We start from the raw sequence: 23,668 nt of genomic DNA on the forward strand, positions 1-23,668 counted from the left end.
GTTGATCTTTTAATTCAGGAACTGCTAGTTCTGCATAGAAAAGTATGAAAAAATAGAAAACCTGGCATAGAAAGTGCTAGTTAATTGAAGCTGTTGCAAAAATATTGCATGACTGGCCTATCTCTTGGTCAACTTACACAGCCTATTCCCAGCCACAGGAAGGCACTTCACAGCATTTTTCCAAAATCTACTTTCTCTATTTTGTTTTACATAGAGAAGCTTTGTCCTTAAAAGAAAATGAAGGGAAGAAAAAAAGAAAAAAAAAAAAAAAAAAAAAAAAAAAAAAAGAAAGAAAAAGAAAGAAAAAGAAAGAGAAAGCAAAAAACTAGACAAAAAACATCGTTAAACACTGAGGTTAAAAGATCAAGTTTACCTGGACTCTGGCAACCAACACACTCATGCTGCACACATAGTATTTTATTACAAAATGCTATTATTTTGTAATAAACCAACCTTCACAGCACAACTGAAACTATAAAAAATCCTAAATTGATAGGACATGTTGCATGTAAAATGCTGTTTGGCTACATATCACTGATTCTTTTCAGTGTTTTCTAAAGGACCTTTGCCCATCCAGCACTCACTGCAGTCTGAAGTGACTATTAACTTTCTGATATACTCAGTTATATTAAGTGACTGAAGGTGTGCAGCACAGCCACACCAGCTCTCCTGGACTGTAACTTCACTGTCTGGAAATTCCTTTCTGAGAGATAAGCAGCTAAAATGAAAAGTGCTGCATTTACATTATTTTTTTTTCCCCTAAAAAGATGGAGTAAGTGATGTAACGCACGAGTTTTCTAGGGCTTTGCATCTGTGACTTGGTAATTTTACACCCCAGCTAAGGTGCTTCAGCCTAATAAATGTTGAGAGATGTGATTCTTCCCCTATACTCTGCTCCTGTAAGACCCCACAGGGAGTCCTGCATCTAACCCTCAGCACAGGAAGGACATGGACCTCAGTACAAGAGAGAGATGAAGTTCCTGGAGCAGGTCTGGCAGAGAGCTACAAAGCTGGGCAAGGGACTGAAGCATCCATCTCTTGTATTAAGAAAGGCTGAGAGAGTTTGGTCTGTTCAGCCTCAAGAAGAGGCACCTGAGAGGGAACTTCATCAACATCCATCAGTCTCTGAAGGGAGGGTGTCAAGAGGATGGAGCCAGGCTCTTGTCTGTGGTGCTGAGCACTAGGACAAGAGGCAACAGCAGAGAATGATGCACAGGAAGTTCTGCCTGAACATGAGGAAAAACTTCCTTACTCTGTGGGTGACTGAGCACTGGAACAGGCTGCCCAGAGAGGCTGTAGAGTCTCCCTCACTGGAATAACTCAAGAACCATCTGGGCAAAATCCTGTGCCATGTGCTCTGGGATGGCCCTGCTTGAGCAGGGAGGCTGGACCAGATGACCCACTGTGCTCCCTTCCGACCTTGTCCATTCTGTGACTCTGTGACCTGTTGGAGCAAGTTCAGAGGAGTGACACCAAGATGCCTGGAAGGATGGAGCACCTCTCCTGTGGAGAAAGACTGAGAGAGTTGGGATTGTTTGGCCGTGAGAAGGCTCCAGGGTGGTGAGACATGGAATAGGTTTCCCAGAGAAGCTGTGGCACATCCCTGGAGGTGCTCAAGGCCGGGTTGGACGGAGCTGTGAGCAGCGGAGGTGTCCCGGTCCATGGAGGGCTCTGTGTCACCCCCATGTCCCTGTCCCCATCCAGCCCCATCCCATCCACCGCCGGGGGGCGGGGCGAGGGGCGTGGCCCGGTGCCTCGGCCCCGCCCCTTCTGCTCCCCGCCCGCCCGTCACGTGCGTTAGCGACAGGCAGTGGCGGCGCCCATTGGCGGAGGGGCGGGGGGGCGTGGCCGGCGGCCGGTCCGTCAGCTGCGCCGGGCCCTGACAACAAAGGGCTCCGCGGAGGCGGCGGGGCGTGGGGTTCGGTCATTGCCGTCCGGGTGAGTTCTTTTCGCGGGGAGCTGCGGGCGCGATGGTCCCCCGCGGTCTGAGCCGCGGAAAGCAGCAGCGGCGGGCCCCCCTTTTCCCGTGCGCCCATCCCGGCTTCTCTCCGCTGGGAAGGCGCCGCGGCCGGGTGCTTTGGGTGTTTTCCCGCCTGTGGGGCGGCCAGGGGTCTCGCCCGTCCGTCCCCCGGCCAGGCTGGGGAGCGCAGCCGGGAATGTGCGCAGGAGCTGCCCCAGGCTGTGCGGGCTCGCCCCGCGCCGCCGGCCCCGCTGTGGAGCCCCCGGCGGGGGAGCCCCCTGGCGGCGGCGGCGGGGCGCGGGGGGTCGGCGGCTGGACTCGAACTCGGGTCTCTTAGGGACTCATTGGGAGGTGGCTGGCTTTGGTTGTGTTTTCTTGTCGCTTAGCGCGTACCCCCCCTTCTCCTTTGCGAGGTTAGGAACAAAAAAGGAGAATTTTTTTTTATTATTATTATTGTAGCGATACGGTGTTGTTGACATTCGCTGGATGTGTTATCTTTAACAGCCTCTGAATCATTGCTGTAGCTGAGTCAGTTGTTCCCAGGCTCGCGTTTTCCTGCAGCTGACAGTTCCTGTCTAAAACTCGACAGCCTCTCTCGGTCTCTGTCCTGTTTTCCTCCCTGGACGATGGCCCTTGATAACAGCCGAACTTCTCTTTTGCTCCCTGACTTGCGCAATAGCGCACAAGCGTGGTCTTTTTAAAGGCGCTTGTCCAAAAGGATGTCAAAGCATCAACCGCTTTGTAAATGTGCTGTGGTTTTTAGCCCAGCTGGAGATGAAACCAGGACAAAATGATTCAGATGTTTTTTTGGATCCTCCTTGGGGTGCGGGGAAGGGAAAAATGGGGCAAACTGCTTTTGATCTGCAGAAAGTAATTTGTGGGACAAAAGCTGAGGTTTGTTTAGCTCAGATTCTCAAGAACAGTGATCTCTCTCTCTTATTTGTAAGGGGTTAATTATTTTGTATTGCTGTGATGCCTATGTTGCTCTAGCCTTACTAGAGGAGTGTGAGCTCTCATCTTGCTCCACTCTGAGCACAGAACAGCTTCTGCCCGAAGGTACCTCCAGGCTTGATCGAGGAAGGAGGCAACATATGTGTGTGGGAGTACAGGGAAAGCCAGTGCTGACCAGCAGCCGTGCAATGGCTTACTAGTTAGCCTAAAGAAAAAACAAACTCTTTTTTCATAGGCCTGGTGCCAGGAGAGGGTTAGGGAAGGATGTGGAAAGTAACTGGAAAACTACAGGCTTCCAGCTTTCGCTTAGAGTTTATTTCCTTATCCATAGTGAGCTCTGCCTATAACTGAAGCGCTCAAACCTTCTCGAGAAGGTGCTTAGGAGCACTGTAGGTGTTTGGCATTTCCTTAGGTAACCCCTCCAGGGCTTAGTGACCTTAATGGTTAAAAGTGTTTCCTGCTAGTAACCGCTGAAAGTTGAATTTTGCTGCAGTTTAAAGCCACTTCTGCTTGCTCTGGGCATAAAAGAAGGCAATAAATGTTTGCCTCTTTCTTCACATAATTCACTACTGTTGTAATTTTTTCCTTCCCTCTATTGAACTTTTCCATTTTTAAAATTTTGTTGATTTTCTTTAGACTTCTGATCATTTTTGTAGGTCTCTTTTATGAGAGACCTGATGTTTCATTTTCAAGTGTGGTCCTTAAAAATAGAGCTGTATCACCATTGCAGCTGAGCCTGTTGTTTCTAGTCCTGTGTTTTCCTGCAGTCTGTCGTTTCTCTTGAGGAACTAGAGTGCATCACTTCTTGAGTTTCACTGTACCTTTTCATATTGCTCCTGAGGACTACTTTAAATTCTGCTCCTACTGTTCTGTGCTGTCTGAATAAGGAGGAAGGTGCATAAATGTCTACAGGAGCAATGCTGCATGGAGCAAGTGTGTGTCCTTACCTTGAACAAGTGGGTGATGGGGTCTGATTTCCTGGGATAAGGTGACACAGGAGGCCCAAATGACTCTCTAAGTGTGGCCTGAGAGTTCTAAGGTGAAGCAGGATATACTGGCCTCTATATAAATAATATTCTTTATGGGTTGTATCTTTTAATATCTGGGTGTAGTCTGCTGTCATGGGTCTTGCTCCCTTTCTGAATGCAGGCACTCATACTGTCTTACATGGATATATTCTTTCCTATTTAATTATCAATCAGGTATTTAATCTGTAATAAATCTGACCTGCTGTGATGATTCAAATATTGCTATGGGCAAAAATAGCTTGTAGTTAATTTAATGAATATTTTTCCTATAGTTTTTACTTTTTCACTTGCTTTAATGGTTTCTATTTATTGGCTCATACATAAATATAAAAGGCTGTAAGTGTGCTGATCTGAGGTGTTTAAACATTCAGCTTCTTGGTACTAATGGGATTTTTTCATCTTAACTGCCAGATGCAGAGGACAGGCTTATGGTGACCAATAAAGTGTAAATTTAGAGAAGTGAATTGAGAAATAAGCACTGGGTTTAGTTAAACGTATCTGATACTTTTCCATGTTCCTTAGACTTAGGATACATGTCTAGTTGGGTGGTTGCTCTGAAAATGACCTCCCTGGTAACTCTGTGGTGTACTTTGAACCTGAAGACAGGATGTGCCTTGCTACTGTGTTAACTTGTAGTCAGTGACCCTGAAATGTGTGTGATGGAAGGGAGAAGCAGCACTGCTTTGGGCTTCCCTGGGAGCCCTCACAGGGGCTCCTCTCTGTCAGCAGAGGAGATGAGTTGTCTGGAGCAAAAAACATGCCCTTGCCCTTGGTGTCTCTCTGACATGGAGGAAGACAGGGAGGGAGCTGGTGGAGTGTAGCCACAAGAGTCCTGCACAAGAATCCTCTCCTCAATTAGGAGAAGGTGGGATGGACAGCTGAACAGACCTTTTAGTGGGGAGGAGGTCTGAGATGAAGGCAATCACTCCCAGGAGAGACCTAGCATTGGATTTTTTTGTATGTATCTAACTGGGAGGGGATGGCAAATGCCAGTGAGGCTACCTCTCCTCTTTGGGAAAACATCCCCTGGTACTTCAGACTGCACTAACAAGGGGTTTTTAATTTGTTTCCCTAGGGATGTTACCTGTGGTTTTGTCATTAAGATCCTTGTCATCGTTTTTTACAGGTTTCACGTAAACTGTTTATAAGTCATGCGTTTGCATGTCCTGTACCTAAGCTGATAAAGCATCTATGCACTTTAATCTCAAGTCTGTGCCACTCTGCTAGTGTGAGCTGTGCCTTGAACCTTGGATATAAAGACCTACCAGCCAAAGTCTTGTTCCTGCCTTAGTAATGTTCCAGAGGTTAAATAACATGCTCATGGGAGAGATTGATAGCTTGTCCAGCCAAGAGCCAGAGTTCAGTGAGAAAGAAGATGACGAGTGGATTCTGGTTGACTTTATAGGTAAGATGTCTGTCAGACATAAATTCTGCCTTTGTCTCTTGCTCTGGCTCTTGCTTGTCTTACTTCCATATGAACAAACCAATACCTTGGGGAACCTTTATCTCAGCAAAACCAGTGTGGGATTAGAGCATAGGGTGTCTTCCAAACAAATGTTACGTGTTGTGTAAATTGATGAGAAAAATGATGTCAGGTTTATAAGCCTGACACAGGCTTCAGCAGAACCACTTGTACAGATATATTTGACTGATTTTGCAATTATATAGCTTTACTGATAACAGTTGTTTGACATGTCTGACACGGCTTGTCTGGGAGTTCCCTTTTCCCCTCCCCTGCTTTTAAAAAGTAAAAACTTATATATGTACTAACAGGGCTCTTTTTTTTTTTTTTTTTTTTTTTTTTTTTTTTTTTTTTTTTTTTTTCTTTGATTTTTCTTTTCATATCTCATTTCTGGCTATGTGCAACCTTGTTGTTTTCGACCTCCTGCGATCACCAACATCCATGGGCTCCTCTCCACTGCTGAATTGTCCCCTGCAGCAGACACTTGCACTAATTGCTCTGTGGAGGAAGCAGACATTGTTGAAGCATCGACCACGGACAGCTCGCCCGTCTTCTCTTGTTTATCATCTCCCTTGGAACACTTGCCAGAGACCAGCGAGTCCTGCTTCATCCAGTTTGAGTCATGTCCTATGGAGGAGAGCTGGTTTATTACCCCTCCCCCATGTTTTACTGCAGGTGGATTAACCACTATCAAAGTGGAGACCAGTCCGATGGAGAACCTCTTAATAGAGCACCCCAGCATGTCTGTGTATGCTGTCCACAACACCTGCCACAGCCTTAATGAGACTGGATGTGGGGATGAGGAGTTTCACAGCCCAGGTAGTCCCAGGTATGTCTGAATTCTCTTGTAAGTAGCTCTGGTGCTGAAAATATCTGGTTTCTACTTGGATCAGCTTAGACACTTAATACTGAATTTTCCAGCTTATTTCAGGGGCAGTGAATAAAGCATGAATACTACACAGGGTGTATTGAGTGGTCAGGTGCCTGCCTGCTCAGAAAAATGTTAGACAAGATGGCCATGTCAGGAAACAGTTGGGTATGCAGTTTGGCACTACAGTGAATATTTATGGAGCCTTATTACTCCCTTGCAAAGTATGTTCCAGTCCTGTGTAAACCGGTGGCAGTTAACTGTATAGCCAGTAATGTAGATATGAAAGCACTTTGCCCCCTTCACATCTACGTGTGTTTTTCGTAACTGCTAGTCAGCACTCTGTCACCTTGTAAGATGAAACATGGGACTTTAATTATCTTGACAGGGAAGTGGCTTGGGGTTTAGTCATTGGGTTTTTTTTTTTTTTGTTCCTCAACCTAGTGATAGAGCAGGACAGGATAAATTTACCTAGAAGTGGCTTGTGGAGCAAAAGCAAACTGAAAAGTTCCACAAAACTTAGTCCCCTCAATGTGAAAATCTGTGCTGCAAGCTTCAACTTTTAGCAAAGTAAGAAGTGGTTTTTTGGTTTTGGGTCCTAAAAATCTGTCCCTGTGGGTTTGTTGTAGAGGCATGTTTGCTGTGCACTGGCATTCTGTGGTGTTGGTGTATACAGCTATACCAGTATAGCATACATGGCTGTATCCAAGTAGAGTATTTCTTTGCCATTATGACCCCACGCTTGCCCATGTTGTTCATTGGTTTTGAAATAATTGAGTTAGTAACAAAGACTGACTTTTCATACCATCTAGTTCTTAAGTTTAGAAACAACGATACTAAAGAAAAAAATCACAGTAGACTAAGTTTTGATATACAGGAAGAAATAAGTATGGCAGGTGAGTTGCTGTGGTAGATGCCTATTGACTTGTCTGATTAGCCTCTTGCCATATTTAAGTTTTTAATTCAAAGAAGCAGGTGACTTTGAGACGACATGCTGTATAATGTGGAAGTATAGCGCTGATACTATTGATTTGGAGTGGGATTTGTATAATTATTTGGGGAGGACAGTTTATAGTGTTAAACACCAGGTTCTAGTTTAAGTTAAATTGGGGTAAACTATGAGCAGACAACACCTTTAAAATGAGGATCTGAAGGAATCTGCAAGACCACTGTAGGCTGCAAGGCATGCCCTAGCAAAAAACAGTAAGCCACTTTATCTAAAATACCAATTTGCAGTGAATAGTAATACTCAAAGTTGGATACTGACTTTTCAGTCACTTGAACTGGGGATACTGATGTAAATTCATCCAGAGAAGAATCCTGTCTTGTGATATACAGTACAGTTAAGCTGCTTTAATGTATGGGAAGCTAGAGATGTGCTCTTCAGCTGGTGTGTAATTAAGTTTCTTCACACTGAACTCTGTGCTTTGTCAGAGGATCTAGGCTCTTGTAGAGGGTATTTTATGTGACAACTGGGATGAGACTTAAGTCTAAAGCTGAGGTAGGCTGCAGAATTTGGGAACATTGGTTACACTGATACTGCAGTAAGTTTCAAAAGCTGTTATGAAGTCTCTAGTGGTTTAATGGTTGGCCATTTAATATTGTAGGGCCAAGAAAAGCTGCTTAAGGCACACTGGCACAGTAAGTACTACTGTTTTGGAACAGTGCTTTTTGTTTGATCAGGCTGCTAGCAACACTGCTTCCTCTAGAGCCTTGTCTGCCAAAGCAATACTGGTTTTAGGAACTAACCTTTGTGCCAAATGATTACTTGATCAAGCCTAACTACATCTGCTTTAACAAGCCAAAATGCTAAGTGCAGAAAAATTACTGAAATAATTGGGTTGGGGGTCTGAAGCCTTTAATGTTTCTTGTGAGGTGTGGTTCTGTAGCACAATGAGCAGGACACTTCTGCTTTCTAGCAAAACTGACACTGGAAGTGCAGCAGCAAATGTATGTAGTGATGGTCTGGCTTAAGACACAGCCCCTCTAAAATTCCATTTTGATGACATGATGGAGACTCATTAACCCTGTTCTCTCAGTGCATGGAGCTCACTAGTGCCAGCCTACCAAATGCACCTCAGGTACCAAAATGCTGCATTACATGTGGCCATTTAACTAATTCAAACCACCTCTGCTGTCCCAGTGTCACTTTATGATGACAAATAAGAGTGTTGGTTTGCTGGAAAACCATTGCTGGAAGGGTATTTAATAAGGGGGGTGGGGGGAGAACCTTAAGTGTCTTCAGCCAGCAAGTTTAAACCAGTTTGTCTCCTTTTGTGGAGGAAATCTCTTTTTCATTTTAAATTCCTTTCAAAGCAGAAGGATGTTGTATAAACTTCCCTATTTGTCAGATTAGTCATATTTTTCCATAACAAAACCACAACAGTTTGTATTAACAGTTGCTGCCCTTTGCTAGCTAAGGATATACTTAGGAAATACAGGTTGCAATAACTGTGGTGTGGCTTCCTGGCTCCTTAATAGCTTTCCCCAGAAAGGCTTCACTTGCAGTTCCACCTCCAGCACTGTTGGATGTACTAAGGGATCATTCCACATAGAAAATAATAGTCCTGTTTTTGCAGCTGCCCTCATGTAAATGAAAGTGGTGTAATCTGCAAAGAATGTATTTACAAGGCACTGTGAATTGATTTGTGCTTGTTATTTACTTATTTTTTGCTTTGATATTTCAAGTGCTAGGTTTAGGACAATACCCAGTGAATAAACAGAAGGAGACCAGCGTGTCACATATGACTGTTCTTCAGTCACTCATATCAAGCTATCCAAGGATCCAAAAGCAAGCTTAGGATGTTTAAAATAATAAAAGAAAAAAAAAGTAGAAGGGAGAGAGTATTCCCTTGATAATAAGGAATATTTCCCTCCAGTGTGGACTGGGAGGAGGCAGAAGAGCTTGCTTTGTGTCAGGCACCTGCAGCCTCCCAGAGTAAGGCTACACAGGGCGTACCATGGGCGTGGCAGACTGACTTACGTCTACAGAGACATCATACAATAATTGCAAGTTAAGCTCTTCCAGAAGAGACTTTATGATAAAGTCATGCTAGTATTGAAAGACATACTTCCCAAGAGACCTCCTGCTCATGCCTGGGCAAGTTCCTGGTCTTGCAGACATCTTTCCTGGGCGCCACTGACCAGTTGACAGCTGGTTGTTGGGTCTTGAGCGGGGAGACAGAAGGCAAGAAATTCTGCTGCTACTGGTCTCACACCAGCTCTAGCACTCAGGTTAGGGTTTTGCTTTGCTTTTAAAATGGCAATGCTATTTTTAACATTACTTTGGAAGTTTCAGGAAATGCCAGTGATTGTTCTGTCAAGTAGGGAAGTCCTTTTTCAATATGTCAGTCGCTGCTTGCATAGGCTGCTGGTTTGTTTTTCACTAGTGCATGATGAAGCAAGGGTTTGCCAAAACTGCTGACTCACTGCTAATGAAATTTTGGGGCCTGGTTGAGGAACAAGCTTTCTAAGTTATTTTTCATGTGTGTCACAACTGGTCTACCTTTCCATTCCTCTGCATGAACATTGTTTGGATTTACATGTGCGGCTGGCAATTGAAATGCACTTTTGTTAGTGTGCTTCTGTTTTCGGGCTGAACCACTGATGTTCAAGATGATTTTAAACCAAATTTGCCTAGGAGATAACTGTCAAGTCTTCTAAAGCTGGAGCAGTGTGACACACATTGCCTTATATTTCTTATCTGTGCTGCATCTTGGGCTTAGGGAGGTGGTGTGGGGGAGAAAGAACACAGTAGGGTAAGACACCAAAAGTCCTCACACAGAAAGTGATTTAGCAGCACTACACACTGCTTACCAGTGTGGTAAGTGGCTTGACCTCACCTCAGCCCAAATCTCTGTCCAATAGAATAAGGGTACCCTTTTGAAATGCTGGATGTTGATGTCCATGTTCTACCCTTTGTTTTGCTTGTGTTTCCAATGCACCTCAGTGGTGACTGATCCCTACTTGTTACATTTCTAGACTGGAGGCCCAAAATGAAACGGGACAGCGTGTTCACTGCTATGTCACGGCTCTTGCTACTAGTTCAGCTTTTCTGGAGAAAAACAAGAGCTTTCGTCCTACCCACTGGATAAAAGAACATAATGACAGACACTATCTCAACAGAAACAGTCTCCGTCGCCAAAACCTCACCAGGGATTGCCACTCTCGGCAAATCAAGCACAACGGACTCTTCGTTCACCAGCCTTGCCAGCGTCAGTTCAATTACTGATGGGTCTTGTGGTTTTAATCTATGGTCTTAATTGTTTCTTAGGTTGCTCTTGTTTTTCATGTGTAAGTAAGCGTGGTCAGTCTGAAGCTGATCATCAATCCCTCAAACACAATCGTGTAACTAGTGTTGCATTATTTTTAAAAGATACATAAATCTCCAAACATCTTGCATCAAGTTCTAAATGTTGATGTTAAATATCAATGTCTTGGAAGCCTATCAGTACGATAGTTTGTGTGCTGTTTTATAAACGATGATGTATAGATGGGTTCTTAGTTGGTATTTTAAAGAAACTTAACTGAGATGGAAATCAGTTACATTTTGCATTAATCAAAATGGAGTTAGAAAATTTGAGGTTAGCCATGTGCTTTAATGACCAGTACTTGACAGGTTGTGAATCTGTCTGTATTCAGCATATATGATTACTTTCTAACAAGGAAATGCTATAGCTGCCAGTGGATATTACATAGCTGTGCTGAGCTGTTTCAAGAAGGACATCTCATCTAAATTCCTAGAACTTACTTGTGTTAGTGAGGTCTGTGTAGGTGTGCTGGGTACTTGCCATGGATATTGAAAGAGGGTTAAATGTCCCACCAGTATTGTTGCAGGACAATATGGCACTGTTGTTGCAGATGTAGTACCTCACAGTGGAGTGGGAAGAAAAGTGAACCTTTGGGTAATGTGCAGATGCACAACACAGAGAACTGAACTGGGTTTTACTAGGTAAAGTTTGAGTTTCTCTAACTGTTCCTGTCTTTGAAGCATGTATTTCCCCTCTCCTATCTCATTTAATCTCTAGACTAGTTAAAGGAAAAAGATGGTGGATTGACTGTTCTTTTAATCCTATCAGTAGCTGACTGCTCTTCAAAGAAGTCAGAGTCATGGACAGCTATTTCTGAGCTACAAATTGCTATTAGATTGTCTCATATTTACAGATTGAGAGTAGCTTGGAAGTAGCTAGAGGGAAGTTTTTATTCAAAGTTCTAATTTTCTCTTTCTCTCTATGAAAATGAAATCCAAGTTAATGGGGACTGGAAATGAAGGGCAGTGTGAGGCAGGGAGAAGTGGATGCTGAGCTAAACACAGCGATAACAGAGTGTATAAAAATTGATCAATCAGACATGGTTGTTCTCTTAGCCCATTGGAGGCAGAAGGACTGGATAGCAATTCCATGGGCCAACAGGAAGGAAAAGCCATTTAAAACTATCAAGTAGTTTTTTTAAGAACACTGTGCAAGATGTTTCAGAAGTTGGCAGGCACTGCCAACTACAACTACAGGTAAAGTTCACCTGTTACCAAAAGCTGTATTACACAGCAGCCAGTGGTTTGCTGAACCCTGATAGATCAGTCTGGGAAGTGTATTAAATGGGTATGGAAGTAAGGAAGCAGAAATTTGCACTGAAAGGAAGGGGGTAGAGTAAAAATAAGTTTATCTTAATTTCTGCCAGTGCTTAATGTGACTTGCTGTTTTCCCTTGTGTTTAGTGCCTAGGGCATTACAGTGTTAGCATTACACTCAGCTATGTCTTCCAGTAGTCCTTACACAGAAGTAGATATGCGGAGTCTTTGAGGTCAATAATGTGAATTGTTCCAGACCTATGAAGTATTTAAATTCAGCCAAATGCTTCAATTTCACTGAGGCAGAACCCCAACAATTCAAATTGACCTTGATGTAGTGGTACTGTTGCATGTTCTGCAGCTGGAATTTGTGGAACCTACTTAGCATACAGGGGACAGCATTTATAACCTAGGTTTCACTGCAGATGTGCTGCTTTCCTGGAATTAGGATTGTCACAAAGGGATGTTGAAAATCATAAAATGTATAAAAGCAAGAGGTGCTTTCCTGGATACACCAGATTTTGGGGTTGTTATTTTTGGGGTGGGTGGTTTTTTTTTGTTTTTGTTTTTTGTTTTTGGGGTTTTTTTTGGTGGATTTTTGTGGTTTTTTTTTTTTTTTTTTTTTTTTTTTTTTTTGACAAATTGAATTCACATGGACACTGAAAGAAAACAGAATTAGTCACATCATGAGTTTCCAAAAGAGATATTCTGTTACTGCTCTTTTAGCAGTATGTGCCCATGTCCATACAACAATTCTTATGTGGTCCAAATACTTTGGTTTATCTGCAAATAGCTGTAGTTCACCAGTCTCTTATCTGTTCACAAGTACTCTTACTTGCCTCAGATTATCTACCTTTATCACTCCAACTTTGTGTCTAACTTAAACTTCCTTATCCTCGCTGCCAACTTTCTAGCTCAGGAAATTTTTTTGCTTTCCTGTATTACTTTCCTTTATATAAAAGTAACTACTTTCCTTCAGCTTTAATTTTCTTAAAGTGCAATGAAGGAAGATGGAGTCTCCACCTCTCTGTGTTGGAAGGAGTAAGTAATCCCTTAACTCCTAATGGGGAGATGGAGCTGAGAGTATAAGGCTCCCAGGCATTAAAATGAGAGCCTTGGTCTGTTCTTCTCAGTAGGCAAGTAAATGCAACTTTAGACTGCTCCTAGAATTGGGAGATACTGATCTTTTTATACTGCATTACTAGATGACTTTCTGGTGATGAAAACCTATATCTTTCAGGATATAAACTATTTTGTTGCACAAAGCTGTGCTTCTCAATTTGTAATATTGGAAATCATGTTATTGTGTGAGATAGTACTACATCAATGGCTTTTTGTTAATTTGTTTTACATATTTATGTTGGTCTAGCCCTGTTTTGTGCCTGGAGCTATTGGATAATTAGATTTGTTTTGGTTTTCTGTTTTAATAGTGAGCTGTGTGGCTTTTTATATGGTTTTTTGAATTGTATTAAAATGTGTGTTTTTTCTTGTAAAAGTGGAGGCCTTGTACTGTCTCATACTGATTGATATTCATGAATCTTGCTGAAATTGTATTTTCATATGTATTGGTCAATGGACAGATTTGCATTTTAAACTGTGCCTTCTACACAGCAAACTTGAAGATTCAAAAGGGACATTTCAGTTGGGATTAATACTGTACATCAGTCTATGCATATATGGCAGCTTCTCTCCAGAGCCACTTCTCTATTTGTAGCAGTCCTTTTGATATGGAAGAATGTGTGGCTCTTATTTTTAATAGTTTTAACACAAGCTGAAAACAGACAAAATACAGCACTTTGCCAAAAAAGGTAGCATTGCTTAACCAGTGTGTATTTACTAAAGTGATCTTCTGTATTTTGTTTTCATAGTGCGTTCTGTGCACTGTGGGGAAACGTGATCTTAACTCTCAATAAAAATGGCCTGTTAAAAATTGTCAGTCCGTTCTTTAATGTTACAGGTTAATGAAAATCCAAATGCCTGAGCATCCTGTTCAGGTGGCAGTACAAATACTGAGTGTCTCAATGCCTGCTCTAGCACAGCAGTTGCTCTGGGACTTGGTTTGCATTGCTGATCAGGTGATAATGTGCACCCGAGCAGTGTTGCCCATCTCTGCTGACTGCTGCCTTTCCTGATCAACATGCAGGAACTCTGTAGGTAAACAAGACAGAGATAAAAAGCACATGCAGTGTGCAGGGAGTGGGGGGAATTTCTTTAGTATCTTGGCTGAACCTCTCTTCTTTTGACTCATGTCCCACCACCTATCGCTTCCCTGCCATCCACCACCATGAAAAAATCTGTATGGAAAGCTGCCAGTACAGGTATCCTGTGTAGATGCCTAGGGATGGGGTTAGGGAACAAAAAGCAAAGCCACCTGCAGCTGAACTGGGCAAGGGATGTGGAGGACAAGAGGCCTTCCACAGATACACCAGCTGCAAAAGAAAGACCAGAGGAAGCGTGTGCCCGCCGCTAAGCGGGACCAGAATCCATGTGACAAAGGACATGGAAAAGGCTGAGGTACTCCATGTCTTCTTTGCCTTGACATCTGCTGGGAAGGACACCCTTTGGGATTGCAGGCCCCTGATCCCTGTGGGAAATGCTAAAGCAATGAAGTCTCAAGGTAAGAAATGCTTGAATAGATGCATCATACACAGTTTTATGGGATGTGCCCATGACTGGTGAAGGAGCTGGCTGATGTCTTTGTGAAGCTGTTCTTAACTGTCTGAAAGGGTTTGGCAATGGACAGGATTCCTGAGGGCTGAAAAAAGCAAGTGTCTTTCCTATCCTCAAGGCAGATAACAAGATAGAGGGGAACAAGATTGTTCCCTTAATGTCTGGGAAGGTAATGGAGCAAATAGTTCTGGAAACCATTTCCAAAATGAACAAAAAGGTAGTAGTAGTAGTCAGAATGGACTTATGGAAAGAAAAGCATGCTGGGCAACCAGATTGTCTTCTACAGTGCTGAGCCTTAGATGACTAGTTCAGTGGATGAGGGGAAAGTGGTGGAAGTTGTTAATCCTGCCTTTATCAAGGCTTTTGCCACTGTCCTCCATAACATCTTCCCAAAGCAATGAATGACTCTGTGAAGCAGATGGTGAGCAGGTGTGTTGAGAGCTGGCTGAACCCTGTGTTCAAAGTGCTGTGATCAGTGACACGAAGCCAAGCTGCAAGTTTGTTTTTACTGGTGCACTCTATCAGTGCAGGATCCTTACACTGTTAGAAACCTTCACTAACGACCTGGGTCATAGGGCAGAGTTGTTTATGCACCAGAGGGCTGTGCTGCTATTCAGAAGGACCCTAACATGGAGAAATGGGCTAACAGTAACCTCATGGAATTCAGTGCGGGGAAATACGAAGACTTGTACCTGGAGGAATAAAAAACCCAGGCAGCAGGCCAACTGGCTGGAAAGCATCTTGGCAGAAAGGGCCCTGGGGGTCCTGGTGGACACAAAGCTGAGCATGAGCCAGCAGTGCACGCTTGTGGCCTCAAAAACTCAGTGCTTCCTGGGCTGCATCAGGCAGGATGTTGACAGCAAGGGGGACAGAGGTGATCTTGCCCCTCCACCCTGGGCCAGTGAGACACATCTGAACGGCACATCCAGTGCTGAGCTCCCAGTACAAGAGGGCATGGATTTACTAGAGTGTATCCAGCAAGAGACCAGGGAATAACAGGATTGAAGACTGAATTAACCAGGAGAGGATGAGAGCTGAGATTGTTTAGGCTGGGGAAAAAGAGTCTGGGGGCATCTTGTCAAGGTATAGGCAATAAAGACAACAGAGCCAGACTCTTCTCTGGTGGTACCTAATATATTTTCAGCTAATAAGCTGAAATACAGGAAATTCTTGAATGGGAGAAATGGGCTCAGTGATCTTCCCCATGTTGTTATTTTGGCTTTTTCTGAAACTGTATGGATGAGAGGGGTTTTTTGCCTCCAGTCACTGGGGATCCTTGATCTCTGTGGCTTTCCAAAGATCATGGAGAGTGGCCTTGAAAAGACATCAGCCAGCTCTCTCAGCACACTGGATACAGGCTTCCATGGATTTGTATGGGCTGAGTTGTTACAAGTAGTTCCTGATTTAATTCTCACCCACCAAACAAGCAGGGTGACAAAATCATCTGTTTAACTGACAGCAGTGAAAAGGTATTTGTGCAACAAAGCATTCATCTTCCCAGAGCAAGAACTGAGTAAAATCTTTCCCTTTGAAATGTAGATTTTGTGCTGTACGTTTATCAAAGCAGCAAGTCTATGCTGAGAACTGCTCAGTATTCTTCAGGAGAAAGTTTGATCAATTATGCTTCTATTATTGTACCTATACACATAACCTAACATAGTTTAGCAGATAGTGTTCCAGTGGTGCTTATTTCAGACCTGATGCAACTTTTAAAATTTAGCTTGGACAGTCTCCAAAATACCATGAACTTGTGTTTTTGAAACTTCTCTGTGCTGAAGCGAAAATGTATGAAGGGTTGCATCAATATAAGTATTGACTTAAGTTCTCACTTTACATTCTAATTTTTCTGTCTATATAAATCCTTGTATGTCTCTGATAGAGTCCCTTAATCAGTGTTAAATGTCAGAGAGAACCATAATTACTACACTGTTTCCTCGTCAGTCATTCAGTATCTGCTTTCTTTGTCTAATTGACTTCTGGGGCATGTTTATAGCCACAAAATATTGTCACTCTTATTGAGTGATACTTGCAAGGAAGGTTTGGGCTTTGTGGAACATGTAGGAATGGCTGATAAAAAGAACATGCTGATGCTCCTCTAGCACTGTTGTTCCCATGGTGTGGTCATGATATATCAGTCTTAGAGTAAATGAGACTGAACTGAGACTTAACAGGTTATGTTTTGCAGCCAGCTTTTTCTTGATGAAAATACTGTTCTGGAATTACTGCTGTATAACTAATACTTTGGGAGTCTCTTGATTAGTTCAAAAGTTCTGTGGGCAGACTGATAGCTGAACACTCAAATATCTTAATAAGGCAAATAATTTTATGAGTAAGCTAAGGAAAAGGAATAATAACAACAACAACAAAAAAAACCCCAAATAGATAAAAGTAACAAAACTAAGCTAGTGTCCAGGAGCAGGCTTCAGATCTCAGCTTGCAGACATGGGTTGTGCCATAGCTCTATACTTTTTCCTCTATAGACTTCAAATTGTTGTGTCTAAGCAAGGTGACTTATGCAGTATAATAAAAAAAATACCATTATGTACAAAAATAAATCTATCAGAGTGCTAAAAGAATTGTAGATTCCCTGAAATGGGGCTCTGCAGAGAATTAGCAGCAGAGAGAGGTGGAAAAGAGAAGGGAGGCCTCAGACTTTTGGGATATGTGGTTAGTGGCGATGAGCTGTAAATTTTTGCAAAGCAAACAAAGGACATGAGATCTTGATTAAGAAAGGGGGGACTGACATGGGCAGAAGTATTCCCTTGTCTACTCCCAGCAGTGAATTTCAGTTCTAGCTCTTCTATCTATGGTGAGACTGAGGAATTACTGATGTGCCAAAGACAGTGGTCTGAGATTCAGTAAGGCCAAGTGCTGGGTCCTTCACTTGGGTCACAATAACCCCATGCAGTGCCACAGGCTTAGGGAAGGGTGGCTGGAAAGTGGCCTGTCAGAAAAGGACCTAGGGGTGCAGGTTGACATGGTTGGATGGCTCCAGGCTCTTTGGGAGGGTTAGACATGGCAGAAGAGGTAGGGGTTGGCACTGTATGTAGTGGAAGGGCTGGAATGTGTGGAGCTCACAGTTGGTAATGGCACAGTTGAGACTCTGGATAAGAATCAAGGGGCAAACAATGTGGATGTCACTGTGGCAGTCTACTATAGACCTGCCAGGCAGGACAATGACATCAACAAATTATTCTCTGAAAAACTAAGGGACACTTCCAAATCAACAGCTCTTGTCCTTATGAGGAAGTTCAACCTGCCAGAAATAACTTAACTGGGAGCATTACACAGCTGGTTCAACCTGGGCCAGAAAATTCCTAGACCTGGACAACAATTTTATGGAACAGGTACTAAGGCAGCTGACTCAGAAAGGCACCCTCCTTGATCTGCTGCTTGTCAACAGAGTGGGTCTTGTGAGCAATGTGGTGACTGGTGCTGTCTTGGCCACAGTAATTATGAAGTGATTGAGTTTAAAATCCTTATTGATGGGAGGAAAAGTGCAGGAAAATCTCAACTCTGGACATGAGGAGAGCAGACTTCAGGCTACTCAGGGAACTAGTAAGAAAAGTCCTCTGGGAAATGTTTCTGTAGTGCTGGGGTCTGTCAGTGCTGGTCACTTTTTAAACATCACCTCCTAAGGACACAGGAGCAGCAATTCCCCAGTGTCAGAAGTCAAGCAGAAGGCTGGCTTGGTGAACAGGGATCTTCTTTTGGGTCTAAGACAAGAAAGGAAGGTGTGTGCCCGTGGAAGCAAGCTCAGGTGACCTTGGAAGAATACAGAGATGCAGCTTGACACTGCACAAAATTCCTGCAACTAAAGATCAGTTGGAGTTGAAGCTGGCCAGAAATGTGGGAGAGAATAAAAAGTATTTTCAAATACAATAATGACAAAAAGCAGCAAAGAAGTAACATCAGCCTGTTACAGGATGACAATGAGCACCTCCCAAACAGGGACAAAGATAAGGCAGTGGTGTTCAATGCATTCTTTTCCCCTGTCTTCAACACAGATGATGGATCAAGGGGGTCTCAGTGCTCTGAGCTGGAGGACCATGGCTGTCACCTGCCCCTCAACTTGTGTGGGATCTACTACTTCAGCTGAATCCCTACAAATCTATAGAGCCTGATGGGATTCATCCAAGAATCCTCAAAGAACTAGCTGACATTATTACAAAATCTCTCTTCATGATTTTTGAGCTGGGAATCTGGAGACGTCCCAGCTGACTGGAAGCTGGTGAGTATTGGCTTGATTTTCAAGAAGGGCAAGAAGGAGAATCCTGGAAAATACAGACCTGTCTGTCCCACTTTAATGCTGATAAAATCATGTAAAAGATTATTCAGGGAGGTATTGAAAAACACCTTGAGGTCAACACAGTCATTGGTCACAGCCAGCATAGCTTCATGAGGAGAAAGTTCCGCTTGTCAAACCTGATTTCCTTCTGTAACAGGGTAACCTACCTAGCTGATCTAGGAAAGCTTTCGTGGACTTCAGCAAAGCTTTCGATACTGTCTCTCTCAGGATCCTTCTGGACAAAATATCCAGCACACAACTGGATAAGCACATCATGAGATGGGTGAGCAGCTGGCTCAGGGGTCAGACACAAAAGGGTAATAGTGAGTGGGGTGACACTAGGCTGGGGACCTGTCACTATTGGGATTCTGCAAGGACTCATCCTCAGCTCAGTTCTCTCCAACAGCTTTATTAACAACTTGGACACAGTACTTAAATACTAAGTAAGTTTATCAAGAACACCAAACTGGGACAAGCTGTTGACTCCCTTGAGGTCAGGGAGGCCCTGCAGAGCGACCTCAACTAGAGAGATGGGCAGTCATCAACAGAATGTAGTTTAACAAGTGCCAGATTCTGCATGTGGGATGAGGCAACCCTCCTTGCAGGTAAGGACAGACTGGAGAATGAGAGGCTGGAGAGCAGCACCACAGAAAAGGACCTGGGGGTCCTGGTCAGTGGAAAGTTGAATGTGAGTCAGCAGTGCCCTGCCAGCCAGGAGAGCCAACCATGTCCTGAGGGGCACAGCATCCCACTCTGCTCTGCAATGGGGCGGTTTCACCTTGAGTGCCAAGGGCACTTTTGGGCACCACAACATAAAAAAGTCAGTAAACTATTAGAGAGTGTCCAAAGGAGGGCCATAAGGATGGTGAAGGGTCTGTAGGAAAACCCTTATTAGGAGCATTGTAACATAAAGTAGATTGTTTTCACATTCCTCTCTGTGATGGACTTCTGGTTTGACCACTAGGGTCAGAGAGGTGTCAACCTCATGGCCCAATTGCTGATCAAAACCCAAAACCTATTTAAACCCTAAACCCAAAATAACTTCTTTCTTTTTCGTCTCACAACCTGATGGTGTGAGTGTAATCTTTTCATGTCCATCTAGTGACACTTCCCCTGTAGCCAGCTGTCTGCTTCTCCTGGCAGCAGGTTGTAGAGGTGCCTCCTTACTTGCCTATGAGGCGACCCTAGGATAAATTAAACTGTTTTGGTTTTTAAAAAATGCTGCATTACTGTCCTACTTGTCTTCTACATGGCTCTTTTCTGTGACTCCATATTCCTTATTTTCCCTTACTTACATCTATTTCCTGCTCAAAAAGGTGTCACTCTTGCAGACCAGTGGTTAAGCAGTACTAGAAAATATGAGGGAAATGTGCCTTGTTATTACTTTGTCCTGCAGAAAAGAGATTCAACACAAAGGTAGGTGAAGATAAACTCAATGTTTGGCTATTAGTTACAGGTGCTCCTTCTTGCTGGAGAGACACTATCCCTACTGGGGTGTGACTGTGGGCTTTGCTCAGGAGATCAAGTGTAAGAATTGTTCTTTAAAGGTGTTTCACCTTTGTTGTGTTCACAGCAGGAGTTTAAATCTTTATGTACAGGAAAGGCTATGGGTCTCTGACATGAATATGAGTTTTCATGGATACAAATGAAGTGCTTTCTGTATAAAAGGGCTTTCAGGACAAGAGAATGTTTTTTCCCAAGCTTCTTTCTGATAACAGAGGGTGCATGATCTCAAGAAGAAAGAAGGAGGCTACTAACAAGAGCCAGAAGGACATAGTCCATGCCTTGCTTTATAACTGCTGTGAAGTGACAGCATCTACTTCTGAATGTAAGTTTAAAAGGCTGGCAACTCTGAACCCTCACCTCCTTTAAAAGTGTGCCTTCAAAAACTTAATTCAAAGAGGAAATCCTTGTATCATGCTTTGACATGAAGGCTTGACACTGTAAATTGTAAGAGAATTAGTAACTTATTCTTGATCTCTACCTGAGTTTTTTTCCTCTGTTATTAAAATAGTTCTTAGTTATTATCCTTTAGTTAACTCTTAGTTTGGATGTCTTAAGCTGATTTGATTGTCATACAAGCTGCTTATCAACAGCTGGTCTTTGCCTATGTTCTCTGTTGCTGGTATTTGCCTTAGAAATATATATTCACCTGCTTAGGACTAAAGGTTTGCTCACCCACATTTTAGCTAACAGGTTCTTAATAACTGTAATATGACCTCTCTCCCCACCAAATCAGAAAAACCCCCTCAAATCACAAAACAAATCTATCTTGTAAGGTCTTAAAAATACTCCTTAATGCATATTAAACTGCATCATGCCTTGTTTAACAATAAAGGGGTTGTGGAGTCTCCCCTACTGGAGATACTCAAGAACTGTCTGGACACAATCCTGTGCCATGTGCTCTGGGACGGCCCTGCCTGAGCAGGGAGGTTGGGCCAGATGACCCACTGTGCTCCCTTCTGACCTTGTCCATTCTGTGATTCTGTGAAAAGGTCTCTGAATGAAACAAGCAGGAAAGTCGAATATTGTAAGTTCTAATAGAAAACAAGGTTTTAAACCTTAGGGTTTCAAGCTGTCTCATGCTCTTAAAAAACAAAAAACAAAAACAAAAACAAAAACAAAAACAAAAAAAAAAAAAAAAAAAAAAAAAAAAAAAAACCAAAAAAAAAAAACCACCCACCTTTATGGAAAGGTGTAACTCCCTGCTAAAGTATTTCTCTTTAGGAGGTACAAAGCTTTAATGGTGCTTTGTTTAGGCTACGTAGCTGGAGCCATAAATAACCTCAAAACTCTCCTTTAAAACAGTGAAATTCATCCACCCAAGAGCAGGCCTTTCCCTTATCTACCTCACAGAACAGTGTTGACAAAATGGCTGTGACTGAAAAGGACAAAACCTGACAGCACAAGCAGATGACCATAGCAATATACTTACTGCAAGGTAGGAGGAACATGGGACATGAAATTCCATGTTATTTTTGTGCCCAGATCACAGTGGAGTGTGTGCAAATGTTCTAATGAAATCCTGCTTCTTTCCTTGGGAAAAACCAAATGGAGTTAGAAACTCCCTGGGAGAAGAGCAGTATTGAGCACATGGTAACTAGATTGATCCTCATAGCTTTACATCTGCTCATTTTAGATCCTTGGTGGATTCCAGGCTCCTTCAAATAGAGCCATAAAAGGATAACCAAGAAAAACAACCTCAGATGTGTAAACTTGTAAGGAAGCCCTTAACACCTTTTCTGGAACATACCTACAAGTGGTAATTGAGGGAAAAAACCAAAACACCCCCCCCCCCCCCAAAAAAAAAAAAAACAACCCACAACCCACCAGACTAATCTAAAAGGACTTGCTAGATCCCAGCACAAACACTGCTCAGCAGTAGTATATTTCTAGACTCTAAAAATATTCTTCTTTTACATTCATCCTCCCTAAGGAGGCATCCACAGAGTAAAAGAGGATGTACTGTGTATCAATCCACTTGGAAACATCCCAGCATGGACTAACTCACTTCATTTTTATTGCCACATCAAAAGGTCAGTGTGTTGGCTTGCATTAAAATCATAATTTCATTATCTGCTGCAGGATTTGATTACACATTAGTATCTGGGGGGTTGGTTTGGTTGGTTGTTTTGTGGGATTTTTTTACTGATGAAAATTTATGGGAAAAGTTGCTGGCAGGATGGGGAATGCTCATGGGACCTGGTGCATTTTCCACTACTGAATTAAAACCACAAAAATGTGGCGGGTGACCTGCAGCAGCTCACATCAAAAGGTCTATAAAAATGAGCAGCATAATCATTACAGTCTTTGTGCTGAGACCTATTCACGGCCAACCTGACCCTTCAATTTTTAGCTGTCAGTATTCTTCTTTCACAATGTGCCATGGAACTTACTCCTGATGTACCAAACCCACTTTGCAGTATGGAGCCTGGTTGCCAACAAGGCATCTCTGAAGGGTAGAGGTTTTTTAGGGAAAAAAGATAATTTGTCTCTCTTCTCTTGCTAGCTGAAGTTTCAGTTGCTCTTAACAAATTAGCTATTGGTAGTATTTCAACTTCAGTAAGTCAGCTAAGGCAGGAGGTCAGTTAGGTCAAGTTTGCCCAAATTCAGGGGACCACCTTTTCTCTGTAGTCAGTGGAGTAGGAGATGAACTTCCAGACAGCAGGATGCATCTTGCTGGTGGATTTCAGTAGAAGACAATTAAATGAGATATCTGCATGTCTACTGCTGCCATCCTGAACTATGACATGGGTTAGACTTCTTGCAATGAAAGATGCAAAATATTCAGTTGACAAAAGACTGTTTAAATGACAGTGAGTTTTGGGCTTTTTTGTGTTCCTTTTGAGCTACAGCTAAGAGATTTTCTTCATGACAAGATCTGGAACAGACATTTTGCAGAGCTGAGGTGGCTGGCTGGCTGCAATATCCATCTTGCACGTCAGTGCTTTACTTGAAGTTTGCAGGAATTGTTGTACCCACTTCATCAGGTGCTGCAAGGACACACAGCTGAGAGATGGCCCTTGGTGCCCAAAACTTGGGACCTGTTAAACTTGGGACCTGACCCTACTGTGACATCTCTGCCTTGGTGAGCTGCACTCCTTTTTCTCTTGCCCTTTAAAATGGCAGAGCTACTAGAGGGTAAAGCACCTGGTGATTGTGTTTAATTACTATAGTACATACTTGAAAGCAAAACCTATGTTTACTCTTTAATAATGTTACACTTGGGAAAAGAAAAATAAGTGGAAAAAAAGAGGAAGATGTGGATTTACTTGAAGGCAGCCATGGCTTCTCTTTGTGCTGTTTTGCAGTACATGCTCAGCACTGAGAGAAAGTGCCAGTTGTTCCTCATCAGCAAAATGGCTGCAGGTGCCCT

General features: G+C 42.9%; 1 protein-coding gene across 2 annotated transcripts; it reads left to right on the plus strand.

The window, feature by feature from the left end:
• Window positions 1-1,854: 1,854 nt before the first annotated feature.
• On the plus strand, window positions 1,855-13,764 carry TP53INP1 (tumor protein p53 inducible nuclear protein 1). 2 transcript variants are annotated; one of them, XM_083881657.1, is made up of 4 exons: window positions 1,855-1,938; window positions 5,066-5,344; window positions 5,879-6,230; window positions 10,251-13,764. In XM_083881657.1, exons 2-4 carry the CDS (start codon window positions 5,233-5,235, stop codon window positions 10,498-10,500), a joined length of 714 nt encoding a protein of 237 aa, XP_083737783.1. In that variant the 5' UTR covers window positions 1,855-1,938; window positions 5,066-5,232; the 3' UTR covers window positions 10,501-13,764. The 2 variants fall into 2 exon arrangements, with proteins under 2 accessions (XP_083737783.1, XP_083737784.1); XM_083881658.1 differs by having other exon boundaries at window positions 5,882-6,230.
• The last annotated feature ends 9,904 nt before the right edge of the window (window positions 13,765-23,668 follow it).

Source organism: Zosterops lateralis, assembly GCF_965231275.1.
Source record: "Zosterops lateralis genome assembly, chromosome: 1".
Taxonomy (NCBI): domain Eukaryota; kingdom Metazoa; phylum Chordata; class Aves; order Passeriformes; family Zosteropidae; genus Zosterops; species Zosterops lateralis.